The following is a 21,630-nucleotide window of genomic DNA, read 5'->3' as shown; positions in this document are numbered from 1 at the left end:
CCTTTAGATGAATGGAAAGCTCCACAGGGCCTAATCTAAATGAAGTATTAAATAATAATGACAAAATGACATTACATGGCAATTTGATCTGTAAATCAACTTCAGCAGTGTACTTCATCTCAGGACACAGGGCCTTCTTCTCTGCATTTCTTCTCATGGTCTGCTTCCAAAATGAGGCAGCTAATTAAACATTTTCTCCTTTCAAGAAGTCCTTCAAGAGTTCAAAAGCTCCATATCAAAAGAGGTTCAAAGGCAAGCCCAAGTCGGGATTGTAAGGTGCCGGAGTGTCATGCATACGAAAAAGAGGTGACTTTGGTACCCATCACACACCTTCTCTGTTAAGCCATGACAGAAGACATACGCATAAAAAAAAGGAGTGCTATTTTTATTAGTTAAATATTAATCACCCTATGTGTAACAAAGCTTTATGCATGTTAGAAGACATTAACCATGCTTGTTATGCCCAGTGATCATCCAAATGGCTTTAAATTATTCCATAAAACATGATGACATGGAATACGCAAAGAGTTAAAAAAGGATTTTTTTTTTTTTCCCTCTCGATTCCCTCAACAGATTTCCATGGGACTTCAATGTGACCTGCGACTTGAAGCCATAATTCTTTCTAAATGTCTGATGCAAGGGCTGCCTGCTCATGATATCCATTCACACTGAGCTTGACTTTGATGTCTATGTTTTGAACTAAAATGTACACAAAAACACATCAAACTGGGAAACAGAGCCTTGGGTTTGGGGTTATTTTATGGTCGTACTGTATCTCTAAGCTCACTGGGCATTTGTAAGTAACTCTCTTTTGAACATCAGTGGGTTTATATCTTATATCTTTTTTTTTTTAATAAAACTGGTCTCAACACAGCAGGAAATGTTACTTATTTCTGAGAGCCATGAAATACTTCTGCTCTGAGTTAACTAGCAGAGCGTGCTGAAATTTGGCCTGCTGCCATGCTGGTGCTGTATGGCTGAAAGGTAGCCTGGGGGTTACTGGAACAAGGTAATACAGGAAAAGGGCAATTGCATCCGGTCAGTGATACAGAGGCCCTGGGATGAACATGGTTGGACGGGATCCAGAGTGTATTTATAGACAATGTCCAATGGTAATACAGGACAGAGGGTAGCTGTCATTGGGAATATTTGATGGGTGTAGTCTGCTCATGCCCTTATACCACTGTCATTGCTCATGTAACTGGGTAGGCCTCTTTCAGTACTCCTACTATAAACAAAGGTGAATGAAGCTTACTGACTTACTGATATATTTTTGAGTCAAACAGTACTTATTACTTTAACTGTAAAATTGCATGCTAGTCTAACAGCAAGAGAGAGAGAGGAAGAAAGTGAGAGTGAGATGTCATTCTTTATTTGAGATGATTAAAATCTCACTTTACCTGGGAACACACGACCTATTCTAACTCTGATTCATAAACCAAAAGCAACTTCAAAGTTCCTCACTCTGAAAGGATGGAGGTAATTAATGCAGCTCTATAATGTAAAGCTTTTAAACACCGTTTTCATTAAAAAGCAAATTCTCTTAATTAGACGTTGGTTCTGTTTATTTAATACAGGTTATAAAGGCAGGTTTAATTGTTCCTCAGATTTTCAAAAAGGCTCATTTTTCCTAATGATTTCAAGTAGCTTTTCTGGGCTGTGGGTGGAGAGTTTATTTTTCTCCTTTGAATGGTATCAATAAAAGCATTTGAAGAAGGCATTAAAAAGTGGGCAGAGACAGCTTGACATACAAACACTGATCAATCAGTTAGTTCTGCTGTTTACTCGTATGCCTCATTTGATGAGAGAATATATAATGGTCAAATCTCTATAGACCAGAATTGGAAGCTAACCAGTGACCCCAGGCTGAAGGGGAGACTCATGTCATAACAGGTCAATATTTCACTTCAAACATTGGTCAGTCTGTTTTGTTTTTTTTTATTATTGTGAATAAGTAATAAACTAATCAGTTTAATACAACCACATTAATTAAGAGGTTGTAAGGATTAGTTTTAGCTTTTAATTGGTGTATTAGTCATTGTAAGACACTTTAGAAGACAGCTTTAATTTCACAACAACAGAATGTAAGTTCACAGTCGGACACAGAGAGCATAAAGCACTTACAGTTTAAAAGGTGTTTAAAAGTTTTTAAAATATGACTATTTATTTTGGGAGTTTGGCATTCAGAATCAAACTAGCTTCATTTATTTGGACAAATCTATATTTCTGAGAGGGCCATTAATTTGTGTGGTGTACACAACGTTTGAAATCAATAATGAGTACTAAATAATTCACTGTTTGTCCAGAAGATGTACAATAATTTCACAGCACTGTAATTTTTGCTGCATAGAATATTTAACTTGGGGGGCGAGGGAGTTATAATATGAAGTGTATCTCCAGGAGTCTGTATCTGTTCTGAGTGGGTGGGCAGTTGACACTGTTAAACTGCAGAAGAGATAGCAGAGGCTCTGAGTGCAGTCATCCAGCATTGGGGGGATTCGCTGGGGAGAGTCAACTAAAACCTCCAAAATCCAATCTAGGCTCAGTGGTACCGCAGAGAAACAGCACACTCAGAACCCAATGTCCTTGTTTCCCTCCAAAGACGAAGCACCCAGTACTCCATCTTAGCGCCGGGTAAATGGAACAGCTTCCCCAGACAAGCAAAACAAAAAACAGAAAAAAAAAAACTAAAGACAGGAACAGAGAGGACTACAGAGAACACCGTGCACTGAACCTGCTAATAGAGTGTTCAGTGTGAAAACCCAGCAGCTAAACCCATCTCTCCCAATTCCCTCACAGCCCTCCCCAAGCCAGGCAGCCCTCTAAAACAAAAATCACGGGACAAACTAAACTTCTCAAACGTAAAATCATGAACTGAAAAAATAAAAAGAAGAAGATGGTACGTGAAAAGACAGTGTGCCGTTCAGTCTCTCTCATACCCATGTGTGTAGAAAAAGCTTCAGAAAGATATTTATCACCTCTGAACAAACCGCACTGTTTGAACAAATGAGACCAGTCTGACCTAGAGAGGCTGTAGGAGGTGGAACAGAGCTCCGCAGTGCGGGCAGCCTGTGGGAAGAGTCAGAGCTTCGACTGGACCCTCCACACAAAGTAAGCACATAAATCTCCATGTGCCCTGAGGTGGAAACCACCAGCACTAATTGACTGTAGAAGAATTAGGGGTCAAGGCCCGAGTAATATTAGCGTTAATAAACTCAATCTTTCAAATGAAACCAATCAGGTGCTCGAGGGGTAATAAGATCTCCCCCTTCTTAGCATCATGACCCAACCATATTACTCTTAAATCCCTAAACACACATCAAAACACACATATGTGCACATGCTCTCTCTCCCTCTCTCATTTTTCCTTTCTCTCTTCCTTTCTCCTCTCTTTTTCTCTCTCTCTCACACACACATATACACATTTGTTTTCTCTCCAAACGCGGAATACCTGAACAATGAAAAGAGCGATTCTGTTGTTTCGATGACCAAACAGAAACTCTCGTTTCAACAATTTTACGCGTCTGACTCCAGTCCAGTTCCTCAACCATTCCACTATCAGCTTCGTCTGGGATTTTGAGCTCTCTGAGCACAAAGCGCAGTCTCTGAAGGTCGTCGGCCAGAGGACACAGCAGACGGGCAGGACGTTAGCTCACCCTCTGGGCCGCTGAGGGGTACCTCTACAGAGGCAGTATGCTACTTTGATCCTGGGCCCTGCTGGTACAGAACCCAGGAGATGGAGATTAGAAACAGGCTAAAAAAGAACCACGGCGGCTCCCTTTGTGTGAAGTTTTTGCTGAAATGACACTGGGAATGGTGAGACGCCCCAAAAAATGGCTTCTCTGAGTAGGGTTTTTTTTTCCCCCCTCCCCTTTTATTTTATTTTATTTTTTTTTTTTTTACTTTTTTCTTTTTGCTGAGGGAACTTCAGCACTTAAAAAGGAGAGATCAAAGGAGAAGGAGAATCATTGATAAGCGTATAATGGCCCACTTTGAGCAAACGTGCGCTTTGGTGAAATCCACACATAGCTCTCACACCGCCAGCTATTAGTCATGCTGTTGCCTCATTTCCATATATGCTTTATTTTTCCAGGGTTGTGTGAACTTCGACTGGCGCTAATAATATTCACACCTACGAGGGCAACACAAAAGGTCTTCGTTGCTCTTTGTCTGAGAATGAAAGGACTCTCATGATGCGATGTGCTCTTGGCACATATGCGGCATTTCCATTTGGAGTGCTTCTCTCTGATTAGTCTCTTTTCCATAAAAAAAAGTTTCCATGTCTTTTGAGAGTATGTGTGTACATGTGAGTGTATGTGTGTGTGGTAGGGTGGTTGCCTACCTGTGAGAGACACTAAAAACACCAACGTCTCACTGACAAACATGTTACTAAAATATTGAGGAGTGGAAAAAAATACACAGTTTGATATATTTTAGATGACTGGTTGGGAGGGTAGTGTGATATGTGGTAGGAAAATGTTGGCATGGATCTGAGGCAGTATGTTTGATCTTCTTGTGTGTAGTCTCCAGGGTCCACTCTCTTTATGACATGAAGATATGGGCCCTGGGCCAGATGTTTTCACGGTGGGGCGATAACTAGGATTGGACTGAGCACCTGAGAGATTTTGCCAGAGAGAAACATGGATATTCACTCACATACCAGTGTTTCATTCCCAGAGAGTACACACACACACACACACACACACACAGACACACACACACACACTAAATGTATGGACAAACAGTATGTCAGCGAGTGAAGACACTTTCCTGTTTCTTCCACAGTTCAAAGTATGCCATCTCTCTCTCTCTCTTTTTTTTTTTGCATACAATTATGCTCCCAAAAACAGAGACACACACACTCAAATCAAATAGCAAGGCATAGTGAGTCTACAAAAAGAGCCAGAACCATGGAGGCAGAGAAAGAGACAAGAGAGAAAAAAAAAAAAAGATGGAAAGGGATCTTTCAAGTCTCCATGTGGAGCTGCCCAGTGGTCTGGCAGTGGTCATCATTAAACTGCTTAATAGACCATATCACATCCAGGAGTTGACAGGAGGACCGAGCAGTGTCCAGAGTCCTGAGAGACGGTCACCTTCAAGGGGGCACTGCTTTATCAAACCAAGGGGCCAGTTTGAAAAGACATACTTCTCTCGACCCCACTCAGGTCTACAGGATGGATGTCTTATGCCAGCCAAGTGGAACAGCAGGTCCTGACCTCTGCTGTTTTCCAATTTCTAAAAACACAGAGAGGGATGCACTGATACTACCACTTCTAAACCCTCTGTGGCATCAGCTTGCACTGAACATGCCTTGACACACCCTGGGTGCTCTTGAGGGTTTGAGTTTTTATTCTTCATTAATTTCATGTGCTATCAAAAGTACTCTGAGGGGCAGTTTGACTACCCTGCAGTCGCCCACAATTATGAGGAAAATATTTAAAAATGATGAAGCTAACCACCTGAATTTATAGACACTCTGAGAGGTTTAAATATATTTAACAAGCAAAGAAATTTTATGACTTATGAAGGGGTGCCTTCCAAAATTCAGACAAAGTTAGAAAATTATTTACAGCATTGACGACTAAGGCTATCTCACAGTTCAGTTAATTTCAATTCAATTTAATTTGTGTTGCACTTTTAACAATTGCCACAAAGCACATTTACAGAATACCAGGGCTGAGACCTCCAGTTAACCAGCCTAAAAAGACAGTCGATAGGAAAAATACTTTTTTGCTGTAACAGAAACCTTGAGAGGAATTCAGAGTCAAGTGGGAGAACCTACCCTCCTCCGGTTAGCAAAAGACTGTGAGAGAATAACAATTAATTGCTAGTCTGTTACAGGGAGCAAGGAAAAAGGCAAAAAAAAATGGAATGGGGATGTTTGGACATTTGTTGTCTGAGTGCAGAGACAGCAAGTTGTTGGAGTTTACCGGATATTTCAATAAGAATGAGGTGAGGACTAGAATTGGGAAGAAGGGGTAATTAGTCAGCACAAGAGAAAAACCTAGCACTGCACTATGTCATGTAACATGCCATGTATCATTTATGCTTAAAAACAGCTATCTGATAAAGACTTCTATCGGCTAAAATGATCCAGGGGTTTAAAAGAGAATTGGTTATCAGTCTCTTTAAAATCCCCTGCAGAGAAAAGATAGCATCTATGTATCTCAAAACTTGCTAGAGATGGAAAAAAAGTAATTGGAATGGGAGAACGGTGTATTATTGCAACCTCTATTTCTGAATGTCTACTTATGAACAATATTCCCTACAGAGAATCATAATAATTATGTATGCCTTTCCTCGCTTCAGCGCATTCTAGATCACCTCAAAGAACAATTACTGCTCGCCTTGCTATCTAGGCAAGTTTGTGATTGGCTGATGCTTAGAACTCTCAGTGTCTCTGTGCTTCCAAGGCAACCGTGAAGCCCCTGAGTAGGCTCTGAGGACGTGGTTATCTGGGTCTGGACACAGGTGTGTCTCCAAATGAGAAACTCCTGAAGAGGGAATAAGAGCCAGAGAGAGCCCCAAACAAAGAAGCAGGGGAATGTGACTCAAGGTCGCTGATGGTAACTACCAGCCTCATGCTCCTGATTGATTGGGTGTTCGAGGAGCATCTGGCAGTGAGGAAACAGGAAGGTGACTGGGGGAATCACCAGGTGGTTCCAATGAATTATAGTCACTTTGCCCAGTGTGTTCCCTTTCCTCTAAGTCTTCTACGAGAGCTTGTCTGGATTCGCGCTGTCATGTATTTGACGTATCCTGATTAACGAGAAATTTTCTTTCTGAGAGATAATAATTGTGTGTACGAGCCTTCACATATCCAACAAAGACCAATAAATATGCCGTGCAGCGAACACAAAGACCTTTTCAAACACAGCGTTCAACATCAGCTCTGTAAGTACTGTGTCACTGAGAAACCCCTGCTGTGCTGCAGTGGTTTCAGTTTAGCATCAAGGGCCTGACACTTCAAATTACATGTCTTTAAAATGTCAAATTAAAAAACATTAGGCTTCTATTTTTTTTTTTTTTTTTTACAAGTGATCACCATGAATATTGATGTTGCATTAATTAACATCCAAATATAACCCCTACATTCTTAATTACAATGCAAACCTGTCTGGTATGAAATATATCACCTGAGCGCTTTAATTCAATTTCATGAATGTGAATATGATGGATTATGTCAAAAATGGGAACAATTATATCGTTACGTCAAGGCAATGACTTATATTCGGTATTCAGCTCCCATTAGTTAATGTCACAGAGATCTAAGACAGACTCCTCTGTATCCAACAAGCAAAGTTTAGAATCAAACTGAGACTGAAAACATATTTATACATCTACAGCGTACCAAAATCAGACCTCTATCTGTCGAATGTTATCAAAGATTTTAAAAGGAGCGCTTTGATTAGACACCTACAGGTTTTACCCTGAAACAACCATCAAATCTGACACTGCTAGAGAGGAGGCAGAACACGTGGGAGGACAATTATCATTATAACATTTAGATTGTTCCCATTTCAAAGTATTTTATATCGTCAACCTCAGATTCACCTGAGACAGAAAGTTCTAGTATTGCCTACTGTTCTAAAGTCTTGGCAGAACAACGACTGTCAGTCTCAGTAAACTTTACCTTAGGGAAGGTATGATAAAAACAAAGTGAATTAAGACACAGCATCTGGAAATTTGTGTCTGTAAACTCGATATAAAAAAACTCTAAAATGGCTTCTCAGATTAGAGATTATTCCAAATTCATGAAAATGTTCACATACAGTAAATTCAGTGTAATGATAAAATGATGAAAAATGATAAAAAGACAAATTCTCTCATAAAAGCCTTGATGGTCACATGACACAAAATTCACACAGCACATGGAAGCTTATTATACACAGATATATGACACATGACTGTACGTTTTGTAAATGTGTATCCTGTATGACTGACACATTTATTCAGATAAAATATACTCGACAGTATTAAATTATTTCAATGACACTGCATTTAAAACATTACACATTTTTTGAGCGAAGCTTGTTTCAAAGATCATCTGTGCCAACAAAACAAAACCTTGCTTCAAAACAAAGACAAGTTATATTTTCCGTCAATTGTCTGTCAAGTATACCACTTGCTACATTGTTTACATGAAATAAGTAGATTAATAATTAAAAAGAACGAGGTAACTGGCAATAGAAAAGAAAGATGTATATTGCTAATAGAATGCATCCACCTCATTAGCACACATGAGAGTTCACAGTTGGTGCTTCACACACTTTTATGGAGACCAGCATACCTGCCAGGGCACATTAAGCTTCTGACACTCACACACACACTTGGCACTGTGTGGCTTTGGAGAGAGAGCAGGATTTTCTACCCATTTAGGAGACGGTCTACGGATTCAGTCAGACCAGTGGGTAGCTTTTACTTTCTGTGTGTGTGCGTGTGTGTGTGTGTGTGGAATGTGTGTGTGTGTGCGTGCATGCGCGAATGTGTGTGTGTCTGACTCCCTTTTAAAAAGTCTGTTTATAAAGCCCCAGTCCCCAACGCTCTCCACAGAAATGAACCGGGACGATTATCAGCGTATTCCATAGTGGTTGATTCAAACATTTTGGCAAACAGTAGATTTCCACTACGGGTATTATCACTGTTAATACAGAGGGCTACGTAAAACTATTTTGGATGTGAATGGCTGCCATGACCAAAATTCAGCCCATATGTATGTGCAGTCTTAAAGAGGAGCTTTATGACATTTACCATTTCAAGGTCATCGGTTGACAATTAGACGAATGGTTAATGTGACAAACTATTGAATTATTGCCTAGGCACATGATCTAATGTGAATAAATGAGAGTCATATAATTTCTAATTACCTTTAAAGGCAGAGAGGATCGACTTGAATGGCCATCAGTCCATTAGAAAGGCTTCAAGTCAAAGAGTCTGAGAATGTTCTAGAATCTGTTTTGACTTCAGCCATTTTCTTTTCAACTCATTTAAAATTTTTACAATGCACTGAAACTGAATAACATTATTTCAATATTTATTCATAGAACACTTGAAAATTCTTCTCACCAACAACACCTCAATACACAACATGTATAAAAAAAAAAGCTGTATAATATTAACTTCACATACTAACACCCTATCTACAATGAGCCAGACAGTACTGTAGCTTCAATTCCATCATAAGAAAAAAAAAATCACCTAACAGACACTCAACAATTCCAGCAAGATATTACATGTTGTCTTCCTGTCTCTGTTTTTCAATAGTCAAAAACTATTTTTTTCCGAACAATTTAAGATATAACATCAAAAGAAAGCTCTCAAGTTTCCCAGATATTCTGCAAAACAGAGACTGAAAATGAATATCATGAGCCTACACCTCTCTCCTCTGGGTGTGCTGCGTTAGAAGCTAATACCAATTCTCATAACCAGAGGAATGGTGTGGCATTGCCTGCTGAATGCGGAGGGAAGGCCTTGTTTGTGCCTGCATGAAAATGGGAGGTGATCAGCACAGGCTCAGAGAATCTGTCTCGTTAAGCGTGACCTTGAGAGATAATAATGGAACTGCACAGGCTGTGAGCAGTAACAGGTCTATGATTAAAGAGTAAACATGGCATGACTCCCAATGAACACGATCAGTCAGCACACACTGAAGGAATAGCCACATACTACACAGCCACGTACTACAAAGACGCTGATGCACATTCCAGTCTACATACATCCACATAGAAATACACATACTTAAATGCACATGCTCATACACACACACACACACACAAACATTTGATGTACCACATGCAGGAAACTGTACACACACACATACACACACACAAACATGCACACACACACGCACACACACACCAGAATGCACGTATCATACAAAGCATTCGTTCTCTCTAGCACAAACACTTACAGATGCTGATATGACAATCTTAACACAACATTAAAAAAAGAGAGAAAAGTGAACACTGTGAGCACAGGTGTTGTATCTACAGACTTTAGTCTCTGTTGACATCATGCCAGATGGTATGTTTTTCTCCACAAAATTGCCCATGACACAATGCTGACATATTCTGTGCAGTTCAGTGGAGTAATAAGGCAAACAGTGTACAGAGAAGAATGTCAGCTACATGATAAAAATGCCTGTAACAAGATTAAAACTAATTTAGTACATTATTGCTAAACACAGAGCTCAGCCCACTATCTCATACAGTGTCTGTCAGGTAGAAACAAAGAGAGGGTTATTCGACCTTCTGGCACTGGCTCCTCAGGTCCCATTCTATCATCCACTGCTCTGTCAACACCAACAAAATGGCAACCAGCCATCCAAATCACTCACCATGCCTGTCCACCAAACCCCGAAAATAAATCATTGGGAAAATTATAACAAGCACTTGTAATTAGCTTGTGGTTATTAAATATGTCTAACGTTTCATATATTGGCTGCACAGGAAAATCTAATACGGGATGGTATTAAGTGTGGCATGTTTTTACATGTGTTTGAATGTGTGTGTGTGTGTGTTTGTGTATGTGCTATGCATAAATTAATGTGCATATGGAGAGGGACTCCACAGGATGTGTTAACAGCTCCTGAGTCCTTTAGCAACACCACAGGAAGACAATCTGTATGTCTGAAGGTGTAAATACACCGCACACACACACACACACACACACACCTGTTTTACTCACACACACACACAAAATGCTGGCGTCTGTGGTGTGAACCTATTGGGGCAAATGGTGATATTTTTTATTTTTTATTTGCAGTTTTGATGCCATAAGCATTTTGTCAAATGGCCACTCTGATAGAACATGCATAGGGTATGACTGTGCTTTAGTTGGATTTACTTTAGTGGAACGCACTCATTACCCAGTGCTGCGCCTTTGCCCTTTGCTATTTGGCTTAACATGCAAAATCTAAACAAATAGCCAGGCATGAATCTTCCGTCGACTTTCATGAATCTTGAAAGAATGGCTTTGCCTTTGTGATCCATGCCGGTGTACGTGTGGAGTGGGGGCACGGTCAGATCCACATCACTTGGTGATAATTGGGTGCATGTCTTCTGAAATTGGACATGTCGATCGGGCAGGAAATCTCAGTTTCATGGCTGTGATTCAGACATGACCTGCACTCTGGAAGACTCCGCTGCCGCTTTGCTCGCGGATGCAGGCACGGAATCTGTACAAAACCCAACAAAGCCGACAAAACCGCGAGTAGCTTATTTACTGTGTGTTCAAAACAAATCAGTAAACATTTTATTGGCTGGTGTGGGTAAATTGCTTACTTTTTCATCCATTATTGGTGAAGCTGTTCTTCGTTGCAATGTCATGTTAAACGTCATGCTTTGCGGCTTTAATTAAATGCATTACAGGCCTTACGTGCTCATTGGTAGGCCTCATTACTGTTGATTCAATACCAATTAAAATATCCATCTGCAGACTATTAAATTGAAAATGCCTTCATGCATGACCGCATTGAAAGTGTAATGAAAACTGCTGAAATGCAGGAAAAGATTCAAGAAAGGTCTTAACAAACAGAAGACAAAGACACTCCCCGCATGTGGAACACGTACAACTTCCTCCTGGTTATCCAATCAAATCATCCAAATCTTGACATCCCCTCCTGTTGATTTGGTCTCTCAGGAGTCAGAGAGATGACCAGCACTGTCATCTACCGCAGAGACAACATGACTTCAATAATAAGATCCTGTTGTTGTATGTGTGTGTGTGTGTGTGTGTGTGTGTGTGTGTGTGTGTCTGTGTGTGTGTGTGTGTGTGTTTACTGTATGTGAAACAGTGCTGTCCAGCTCTTTTGGTGTGCGTTCCCCACTGGGTCTCTACTGCCTGTTAATTAACCATAATGATGTAAACAAGAATTCATCCCTACAATCTCTGCTGCCACCAGAAAGCAATCTGTTTAAACAATCACCAGGAGACACGAGAATGTATCTCCTACCCGCTGTCAAACAACAAGCAGCGCTAATGTCCACACAACAACAAAAGTAAGGCTGAGCTTGGCAGGCTTGGCTGATTACATGGCCCTTGTCCATTTTACAGCTGGGTACCTTTGATTTGTCCTGGGGGTGAGAGACGTCACAAGGTTTTAGTAGTCGAATTTCATGTAAGGGAAAACCTTTTACCTGCCGCCTGCCCAAAGGCCTGATATGGACACAACATGTCTGTCTCCTCACACTGGAGTAGTCTTGATTTTTCTCCATTTGTGTGAGCCAGTCTGTAAGGTGGACTTCAAATCATTAATCATTTGAGTGAAGAGATAGAAAAATAAAATAAAACAAAATAAAACAAAACAGAATTAAAATACATATGTTGGGCTCTTTCAGAAGTCTAGTTTCAGTCTTCTTTTTTTTTCTGCTTCAGTATTACAAACGTGCTTGAAAAACAGAAACTATCCCAGAATAGTACCTTGCAAATAGAATTCCGTTTCAAGGTCAAATTACACAATTTTCTCACCACACACACGAGCCTCAGTGTGTTTATTCTTTGTCTTTTCTATCCAGATTCTTTTTTACTCTTCTCCTCCTTTTTGAGGGGATGTTTCTCTCTAGTGTCATTATACATGTACAAAAACTTCAGGGTCAAAAGCATAAACTTAACATACCCCTCAAGTGGAAATACAGCAAAAGCGTTAATCAAAGTTCATTTTTGTCAACAAAGAGTTTGCGTTCTCTGGGTATTTCTTATTCTTTTACTGATTTTTTTTTTGTTTTGGCTCCTTTTCTGCCTGTTAAATCTCTATTTAGTTACCGCAGGGAATCGGTGTAGACACAGTACAGATTTCTCCCCAACTCTGTGTCATTGTGGCACACAAAGGAAAACTCTCTTGTTTTGTTCTTGAATACGAAACGCTCTCAAGGTATGTTTAATTAATACCCCATCATAGCCACGCTCTTGTCTCCTAAAATGCCTATGGGACTTGCATCTGTTTAATCAACAATTTCCACTGACAACTTAGGTACTGCGTGAAAGCCATCTCTGCTATCCTCCACAGTGTCACATAGGAATATGTGACTCATAGAAATTCACTAGACTCTCCCACTCCACTAGCTTGTTGAGAAGAAGACTGAAAGTGAACACTGAGAAGCACATCAAAGGGCAACTGAGTACATTTAGGCTGCAAAACTTCACACATCACAACTTCACTTAATGGCAGAAATACTGGAAGAAGCTCTGAGTGAGAAGAGCAGGATCTCTTAGGAGAGGAGGAGAGTTGATGATCTCTGGTCATAGACAACTAATAATCTCTGCTTTCTAATTCTAGCATCCAGAAGTGTTTAATCAGGTCATCCAAGCAGTGTGCTCACCCAAACCCCCTATTCTCACACCATGGGTAGCTCTGTTACATCCAGCCTCATCAAACATCATTATACCTCTGGAGGTGTTCGCAAATGTCACATTTTACATATGCTAATATTTCAACACAACACAAAACTAACCCAAAACAAAAGTTTGGTATTATATAGAGGAAATGTCAGGCTATCAGCCTTCCAAGTTTACGACAGGAGAGTTTGCATTCATAAGTGAATGGGCAGCTTAGCTAATTACACTTTTTCAGGTCATTAATATGTGCTAGATGGTCTACCACCATGGCCCTAATTGGATATAATTGGCCTACTGTTGCCCATGTCTCAGATCAGATAAGTAGCTATAACGAATCTTTGTGATGTGACCTTTTAGAAGACTCTGTCTCATTAACCTTTTAGATGCATGCAGGTGTCTTTATCTAGACCACAGTGATCTAACTGGCCACCAAGGTTTGCGTAGTTGCATCAACTTTATGATCTAGTGCAAGCTAAACACAGTTCTAGATGAAGGAGAATATTAGTAATATTAACATTATTTTTAAACAACTGAAACTGACACTGAAACAACCTCTTAGAATTATACAAGAACTGCTAATTTTGAATTTGGGTTACATCAGTTGTTCTGCTACACAGCACAATACATTTTAGGTCTCCCCATGCTACAACACACCTGATTCAACACAAAAGTTAATTACCAAGCCACCAATGAATTGAATCAAGGGTATTAGAGCAGAGAGAAGCCTAAAATGTACTATGGGCCTCCAGGAACAGTGCAGGGAAACACTGGATAAGACGTTTGTATTAAAGAGGTATGTGCAAGTTAATATAATATCCTTCTGGGTTTGTTTTTTTTTACTGGAGAATTTGAGAAAAAGGAGAAAGCTCTTACTTGCAACATTACTTTCACTAGCCTGAGGGACTCTCAGACTTCCACCTAATAATACACAATGGTAAAAACAAAGCTCAAAAGTTAAAAAGGGGGTCAAAAGTGAACCCAAGGCCAAGTTTAAACGTCAAAACAGAAAAAGAAACAAGGTGTTTAAATAGATCAGCCATAAACCCCTCATGACTGCCAGATTTTTACTATTCAGTTTGCTTTGCAGCCATATAAAGTAAGCCACGTGCACGCACAATAGAAGCTTTATACACACTCAGAGCCATTCACTAATTGAATCTGGTAGCACTTACATATGCTGAGGCAGTAATTTATGACTAAATGGTAGAAACGGCTGAAGAATACGTTTGTGCGTGATCTGTTAAGCACATAAATGTACATTAATTAATCACTCAGGGAATTGACTCTCAAAACCCCGAAAGAGACATAAAGTTTTACACAGTAGCATTTAAATACATAAATAATGATGAAGCAAAATGCATTCAAATCATGCATATGACTCTTGGAATATTTACAGTTTGATTGTGTTTAATACTACAATGGTTCTAGATTACCTCTGTCTCCAGTTTGACTGGGTCAACAACACTGCAGCAGTACTATACTAAAACCCATTTTCAGTTTGATTGTGTGTACAGTGCTGCACTGGTACTCTGTCTGAGTGTGCCTATATTGCTATGGTAATATTAGGCTCTCTGACAACTGTGCACAATTAAACTGCTTTTAATAACAGTATTATCATGACAACAGTGGTATATTATTACTATTGTTATAGTAACTCTGTTAGCCGTTTGCCTCTAGAAAAGTAATTTCTCCACAGTGTTACATCTCTGGTCTGTTGTGGGCCTAATCCTGTCACCCAATAAACAGCCGGTAGCTGCTGCATCTGTGTAATCCCCTATTGTCCAAGTCAACCTGTTGTTTAGATGTACCACCTTGTAACATTCTTGCTAAATTCAAATTTTTATCATTCATCAGCATCAATTATGTGCTATAACTCTTCTTTCAGTGTAGAATGTCCATTATCTAGTTACCTGTTGTCTTCTCCCTGACTGTCAGAGGATGGTCAGGCTCAGAGTAGCTGAGTGTCAGGATTGACTGAAAGAGTCTCAGCCATTTTATTCATGAAAAGAAAGACAAGTGGCCTTTCTAAAGATGTGACACAAATTGGTGTGCATTCTCATGTGAGAACAGAGGTTAACTGGATAAGCTAAAAGGTCAAATTCCTGCAATCTCTCAACGTAAACATGTTCCTTTCACCACTGTGATGCTGCGCTTGATGACCATGAAAGGTCTAAGGACGTTTCAAAGAGAAGCCTTCAGTTTAGTTTCATCATTTTACGATGATGGATTAAATGAACATCCACAACTGAAAGTTAACACGACAATAACATGCAGCATTTCATTTAAACTTTGGAGAGTTACTTTTTGAATGTATATTTTGAATCTGAAACATTGGAGAGGGTGTTGCGAGCTGCTGAGGGAAAAAAAAAAAAAAGACTGGAGGTGTGGGTACTTTTACCATCATTTTGAATGACTGAAGAAAAATAAATGACAGCTAAATGGAAACACTCTCTGCCGGAATAGCAAGGGGACTGTTCTGCCTTAAGAAACTAGTTTCTTAGTCTTATCATTCAATACCATACATCATTCATTCAGCTGGCTTTCAAGATGTTTTCAGTGGGCATTTTGTGGGTTTCCTGATGGATCTCTGAATAAGCTGGTGTTATGACTACCAAACACTTCTGCTGCTGTCTGCGAGTAGCAACAGAGGCCACTAAACACAGGCTGAAACTGTGTCACACTGCAAAATGACTGCTAGAAGCCCTAAAACCAGCCTACTACCCGTCTTCCAAAATACCCTAATGACATATGACTATGGAAAGCACCCACTTGCGGTCATTTGTGGTCGTATTAAAAAAGGAACTCCATTTCCCGAGAGACCATTAGTAAGACATCAAAGTTGTTTGAGGCAGACTGAATTCCCAGTGTATCAACCATCATGAGAAAACATTCATTGTTTTTAAATTATTTGTATGCCTCAAGTTTCCCAAAAACACTTCTGATGTAGAGCGACTTTTTTTCTTTTTTTTGGTTCAAAAATAAGAACAGTTAATTTAATAATTCACATCAATGTAGTGTAATAAGCAGAATAATCAATTTAGATCAAGATGATAATGATATTTTCAGTAAACTGAGCCATTTCTCTTTGTAAGAGGTCAGGAGAGAAGTGCATATTATGAAACCTGAAATAAATCACCACAGAGGGTTGAATAGCTTCCAGATGGTTGGTGTCCTTCTACTTGACTGGATTGTTGTTTTTGTGTTTAGGATGAAGGGAGTCTGAATAGCCTGGCATGACTAATACAGACAGGACACCAAGCCACCCTCAGTCCCTTAGGCTTCCCAGAGTCCCCTGTGGAGACAAGCCTGTCCCACGCTAATGTTCTCTAGGGGTGGACTCCTAGACGGAACTCCTCATGCTGCAAATGCATGCATGGATTCCAGTGCAAAAAAAAAAAAACACATGTGCAAACGTTCAGCTTCGTTCCCCATACTCAGGTTCTCTGGGGTGTCTTCCCTCAAGTGACTAAAGCACAGACAGCCGAAGAATCGAGCAATCAACACCTTGGTGAGCACCAGCGTGTGAAAGCAAGATCGGTGACATCCAGTCCCCCGGTTTCCTCTCCAGTAACCATCTGAATCAACCCCCAAGTCTCAAGAGTCAAGATTTCTCTCATTAACACTATCATTGCAAGTCCTTTCCACTCAATTCAGTACAAAACGTAATTGCTCAGCATTGAGTTTCCCACCATGTCCAGCTGCTCCTAAGTGGCCCACAATAAAAGCTTAACTTCATAAATCAGTAGAGCTGAAATGTGTTTACTGTCTCTTGGCTCAGACAAATATTGACGGTCTCCTGAAACAGGTCCTTGCCTCATTGACCAGCCGCAGAGCACCAATGTCACAATTCATTTCAGTCTGAATCTGTCTAGACTCAGTCATATTTCTCCACCCTGCATTCTACCTGGCTAGCCTCCCCAGCACACACTGTGGAGGAGCAATCAAATAAAGGACATTTAGGACAATGTTTTAGCATGTTCTTACTATGCCAGTACATCGGCACAAGGCCACACTAGCTCATCCAGCCTCAGTGAATGAGAACATTGTACACCTCCAGAGGCATGTGGCAAATGCACTTCACTCCAGCCCTAGTTCCCACAATTCCCCTAGCTGATGTTGCGGAGCAGGGAGAGTGATGCTGATGTTCTGGGTGTGTGCCGCGGTCACACAATGCTCTGCCAAGCCTTGGGGAACGTGACAGATTGCTCATTTGGCCAGAAAGAAGAATATGCGGAAATTTGACTCTCCCCTGGGATGTACAGGACACACGCACACAAGCACGCACACTCACACACACACACACACAAACAGTACACAAACACGCACACTAACACACACACACAAATCATCCAGATTCACACACCCACTCATGAAAAAATGTGAATCCAACAACAAGACACAAAAATAGATAAACATACATACAGATGTTTAGTGTATAAACACAGAGTTCCTGTAAAGGGTTTGAGTCTTAACAGAATGTCATGGAAATACTGACAGTGGACAGAGACAAAGAGAGGGAGTCAGCCATCCCCACCTTCCCAGAAAGCTTCCAGAAAGCTTTGAACTGCACTGTGGAGGTTAAGCGAGTTGTTTCTTGGCTCAAGGAGCTCGTCATTTTTTGTTATATGAAGCCGCCCATCCTTCATCCAGCATCCTAGCCAACAGTTTTCACTGAGAGCGAGAGTGCTAGTGACATACTAAACTAATGCCTGCTGCCTTATCACAGCAGCCAAAGATTATTAATCACGATATGCATGAGTATTCTTTGGCAAACGACTAGAGACTAAATGCATCCCTCCTTACCACTGCCCAAGATAATTTACTGTGATTCTTGTGTTTACAGTCATTTAGGGCTGTATGACTGTTTCGTTATCAGCAAAGCAAACCATCACACTGAAGTGGAAAACTCAATTTTATATATGAAAATAAGAAACAGGAGATGAAAAGCAAGCCAATGTCTGGACACCCCTTGACCCAGCCCCCTCGCCACCCGCCCCCCCCCCCCCCCCACTCCAAAAAACCCCCCCAAAAAAACAGAAAACAAAACATTTCTGCTGCCGTCCTTACTGGCAGATAACGCACCGCTTTGTTAGACAATATTTCGTTGGTTTTATGTGCTCAGAGTGTTAGCTCACAAAAAGACAGCCGAAGCACAGCGTTCATGCATGGACTTCATACTATTTGAGATCGCTCCTGTCTAAAGATATGTTAACAAGTCCCTATCTCCTGAGATAATCAAGGGGAATTTGTCTGTGCTGTATACGACGAGAAAGCCACGTGCCTGAGGCTCTTGCAGCCGGAGGGCTAGCTTTGAACATTCACGTACATGGATTACCCCAAAACCTCATCCGAGTTCAATCTTTTGTACTCAAGTTTGTTTTGTATTTGCTTTTTTGTTTAGACTCAGATCTCTTTGTAATGCTGCGGAATCCCCGTTAGAGAGCAGTGCCCTCTTTAATGTGGCCAAAAGATCCTGCCGCACCCTCCATATGCCTAAGCGGTGGAACCTCTTCCCTCATGCCCCCCCCGCCCGCCCAGGACAAGTTTTGTGTTGGCTGGTTAACTAAGAGCCCGGAACTTTTCTAATGAATCACTATTAGCCAAACGCGGACAGGGTACACAACACAGGGAGGGGGCAGAAAGAATCTAAAAGTCAACGCAGTCACTCCTTTTCTTATTGCATACATAAAAAATGAGCCACCGTATCACCCTCTTCCCGTATGAGAGAAGAATTATGAAGCAAAAATTAATATAGACTAGTTTAATATACAGAGTCATCCAGAAAGTCAGTCACATAGCTGCTGTTTTTCTTTTCTTTTTTTTTCTTTTTAGATGGGGCTAACTCAATCCATAGCAGCTGTCCAAATACATCCTACAGAGTTAGAACTACCTCTCGGTGAAAACAGAGCCCTGTTTTTCAGAAATATATGAATTATTGGATAAATAAATGAAGAAGGAAGCTAAATAATGGGCGGAATGTGTGTGGAACAGTGAGTGGGGGACAGTTCTGGATGGAATAATAAAAGGATAAGAAGATTTTCCTATGTCTCTCCCACTGTGCCTTACATAAGGCTATGCATCACTGTGCATCATACCTCACACATCCTTTTTACTGTTCACCACCTATTCTTTGTGTCATCAGCACAGGCTTGGGTGTATACAATGATGGCCTTGAGTTATCAGAACAAAGCGTTTCCATTCAAACTATGAATTGTGTTTTCACAACTTGCCACACATTCTACTGTGTGTAAATCACTCCGATTGGAAGCTGATCTCAGAAACACAAACAATCCGAGAACAAACAATCCTACGTATTTCCACAGTAAGGCCTGGATGCTTCACGCTATTCTTCTGTCCATCTAAGGTGGAGTCATGAGCGTTAATCATCAGTCCAATTCTCAGGATCAACATAAGTCAAGAGACAACATGAGTAATGTTCCTCAGCCTTTAAAGTAAATCCTCTGGCTGTGGCCATCATGGATTAAGCAGATTCATAAGTCATATGGACCAGATGGTGGAGTCTGTTGGAGGGAAGGGCCAGCAGCTGGAGCAATGCGATCAGACATTGCCTGCTCTTAGCCAGCTTCATTAAGTCCCATACTTCAGCTGTCTGGACGCTTGCAGAACTGAAGGACGACCGAAACTGACGGGACGTACTTAAAGAAAAGCCATCTCAATGACAGACGTACGCGTGTTCCTCTTACTTTTACAACAGCATTACTAGGCCAACGAGGAAGCAACGAACCTTTTGCTGTCTGTCATCTGTTTCACCCAACAACAACATCAACAACAACAAAAGTTTGAGCTGTTTAACTGGGTCATAAAATAACGACTCTAGAGAAACAGTTACATGCACACGCAGCTGTCAACCTTTACAGAATCCATGATAAAGGTGTTCAAACGTGGGTCTTTTCATTTTGTCAGAACAGAATACGCCAAACACATCTGAGTCAGCTCAAATGCAGCTTCTAATTTGATCAACATGAAAGATAGCTGACTTGTTCAATATATGCTTATCTCAACATCTCTGTAGAGAATGTAAAGAAAGAAGAAAGGGTAGTCTGAACACAGAAGTAGATAATAGCTTTTTTTATCCACTCTCTTTTCATGTCATCATTGCCTTTTTCCTTCAACACTCTTTAAATGCAAGTGGGAAAAGGTAACCAACAACCATTATGAATATGAAAGCAGAGAAGAAAAAAAAAGCCAGCAACCCAACAAACAAATAACATGACAAACTGCAAAGTTCACCCTGTGGGGACTTGTATATACTTAAATAGACACATTTTACATCAAAAGTCTTTGAATCATCCTCATTAATAACTGACAAAAATTTAAAGATGTAAGGATGTTTGATCTATGGCTGAGCAGAAGTGGTGAAAAAATTATAAAAGGAGTCAAGTTCCTTAACTACCATTTTGGGCTGGATTTGTGGAGCACTCCTATGCTTTCTTAAATGCAATTCATTTTTTTGAAACCGGAGACTGATTTTTTCTTTTTTTTTTTTAATTTATGGATGAAACAAAGGGCACTTACCACAGACCGTAGCCCATTCTCTTTCAGCAGTTCGAGGGAGTATTTGTAGCAGGATTCCAGGTCCGTTTTTTGGGAAGGGCCAACATTTCCCCTGGCTATTGGGCCCACAGTATGGATCACATCTGAAAACATAAAAAACAAACACACAAAAAAATTAAAAGACAATCACCAGCACTGTACAGTGATCACAGTTCACATATCAACAAGGAAAACAGAAATGAGATCACCAGCATTAATAAAGAGCATAGAGCACTGTTTAGCAACCCTGGTTTGAACATGCGTTTGTTCTGATTGAATACCTGCCCATATGTCAGTAGTTTTCAGTGCCTCCCTCTCCTTACGCTCTAGAATTCTTGGGATAATGAAGACAATGATAAAGGACATGAGGAGCTATGTTCTATGTAGAAGTATTGATACAGGTCCAGCAAATGGACCTGCAGATCCTAGTGACCCTGAGAGTAGGAGACATAGAAAACATTTCAAAACCTTTTCCATGTGACAGCGAAAAAGAATGTGAGGACATTCAGAGTGTGAGAGCTTCCATACTTTTTCAATTTCAAAATATCACAATGAATCACCCGACAAGATTCCAGTTTGTCTTCACAATGGGACAATGGGGGCATTTTCAGCAGCCTTACCGTTCAAAATGAGTACATTAATTCAGTTAATGAAATAGCAGTCCAGATAGAAAATCAATTACAAGATTCTTTTATCCTAGCTATTCATATATTCATATCTCTGCTTGGCCTCACTCTCTTT

The 21,630-nt window shown here is 40.4% G+C and overlaps 1 protein-coding gene across 1 annotated transcript in view; it reads right to left on the bottom strand.

Moving 5' to 3' along the window:
- macrod2 (mono-ADP ribosylhydrolase 2) overlaps positions 1 to 21,630 on the bottom strand; it is a 399,802-nt gene that overhangs the window by 105,187 nt on the left and 272,985 nt on the right. Inside the window, exon 6 of the mRNA XM_030770327.1 lies at positions 20,872 to 20,993. Coding sequence (XP_030626187.1) covers positions 20,872 to 20,993 — 122 coding nt within the window. The remainder of the gene's footprint in view (positions 1 to 20,871; positions 20,994 to 21,630) is intronic.

Source organism: Chanos chanos, chromosome 4 (assembly GCF_902362185.1).
Source record: "Chanos chanos chromosome 4, fChaCha1.1, whole genome shotgun sequence".
NCBI lineage: Eukaryota > Metazoa > Chordata > Actinopteri > Gonorynchiformes > Chanidae > Chanos > Chanos chanos.
The sequence above is the reverse complement of the archived record's forward strand: the minus strand, read 5'-3'. Positions and strand labels throughout refer to the sequence as shown.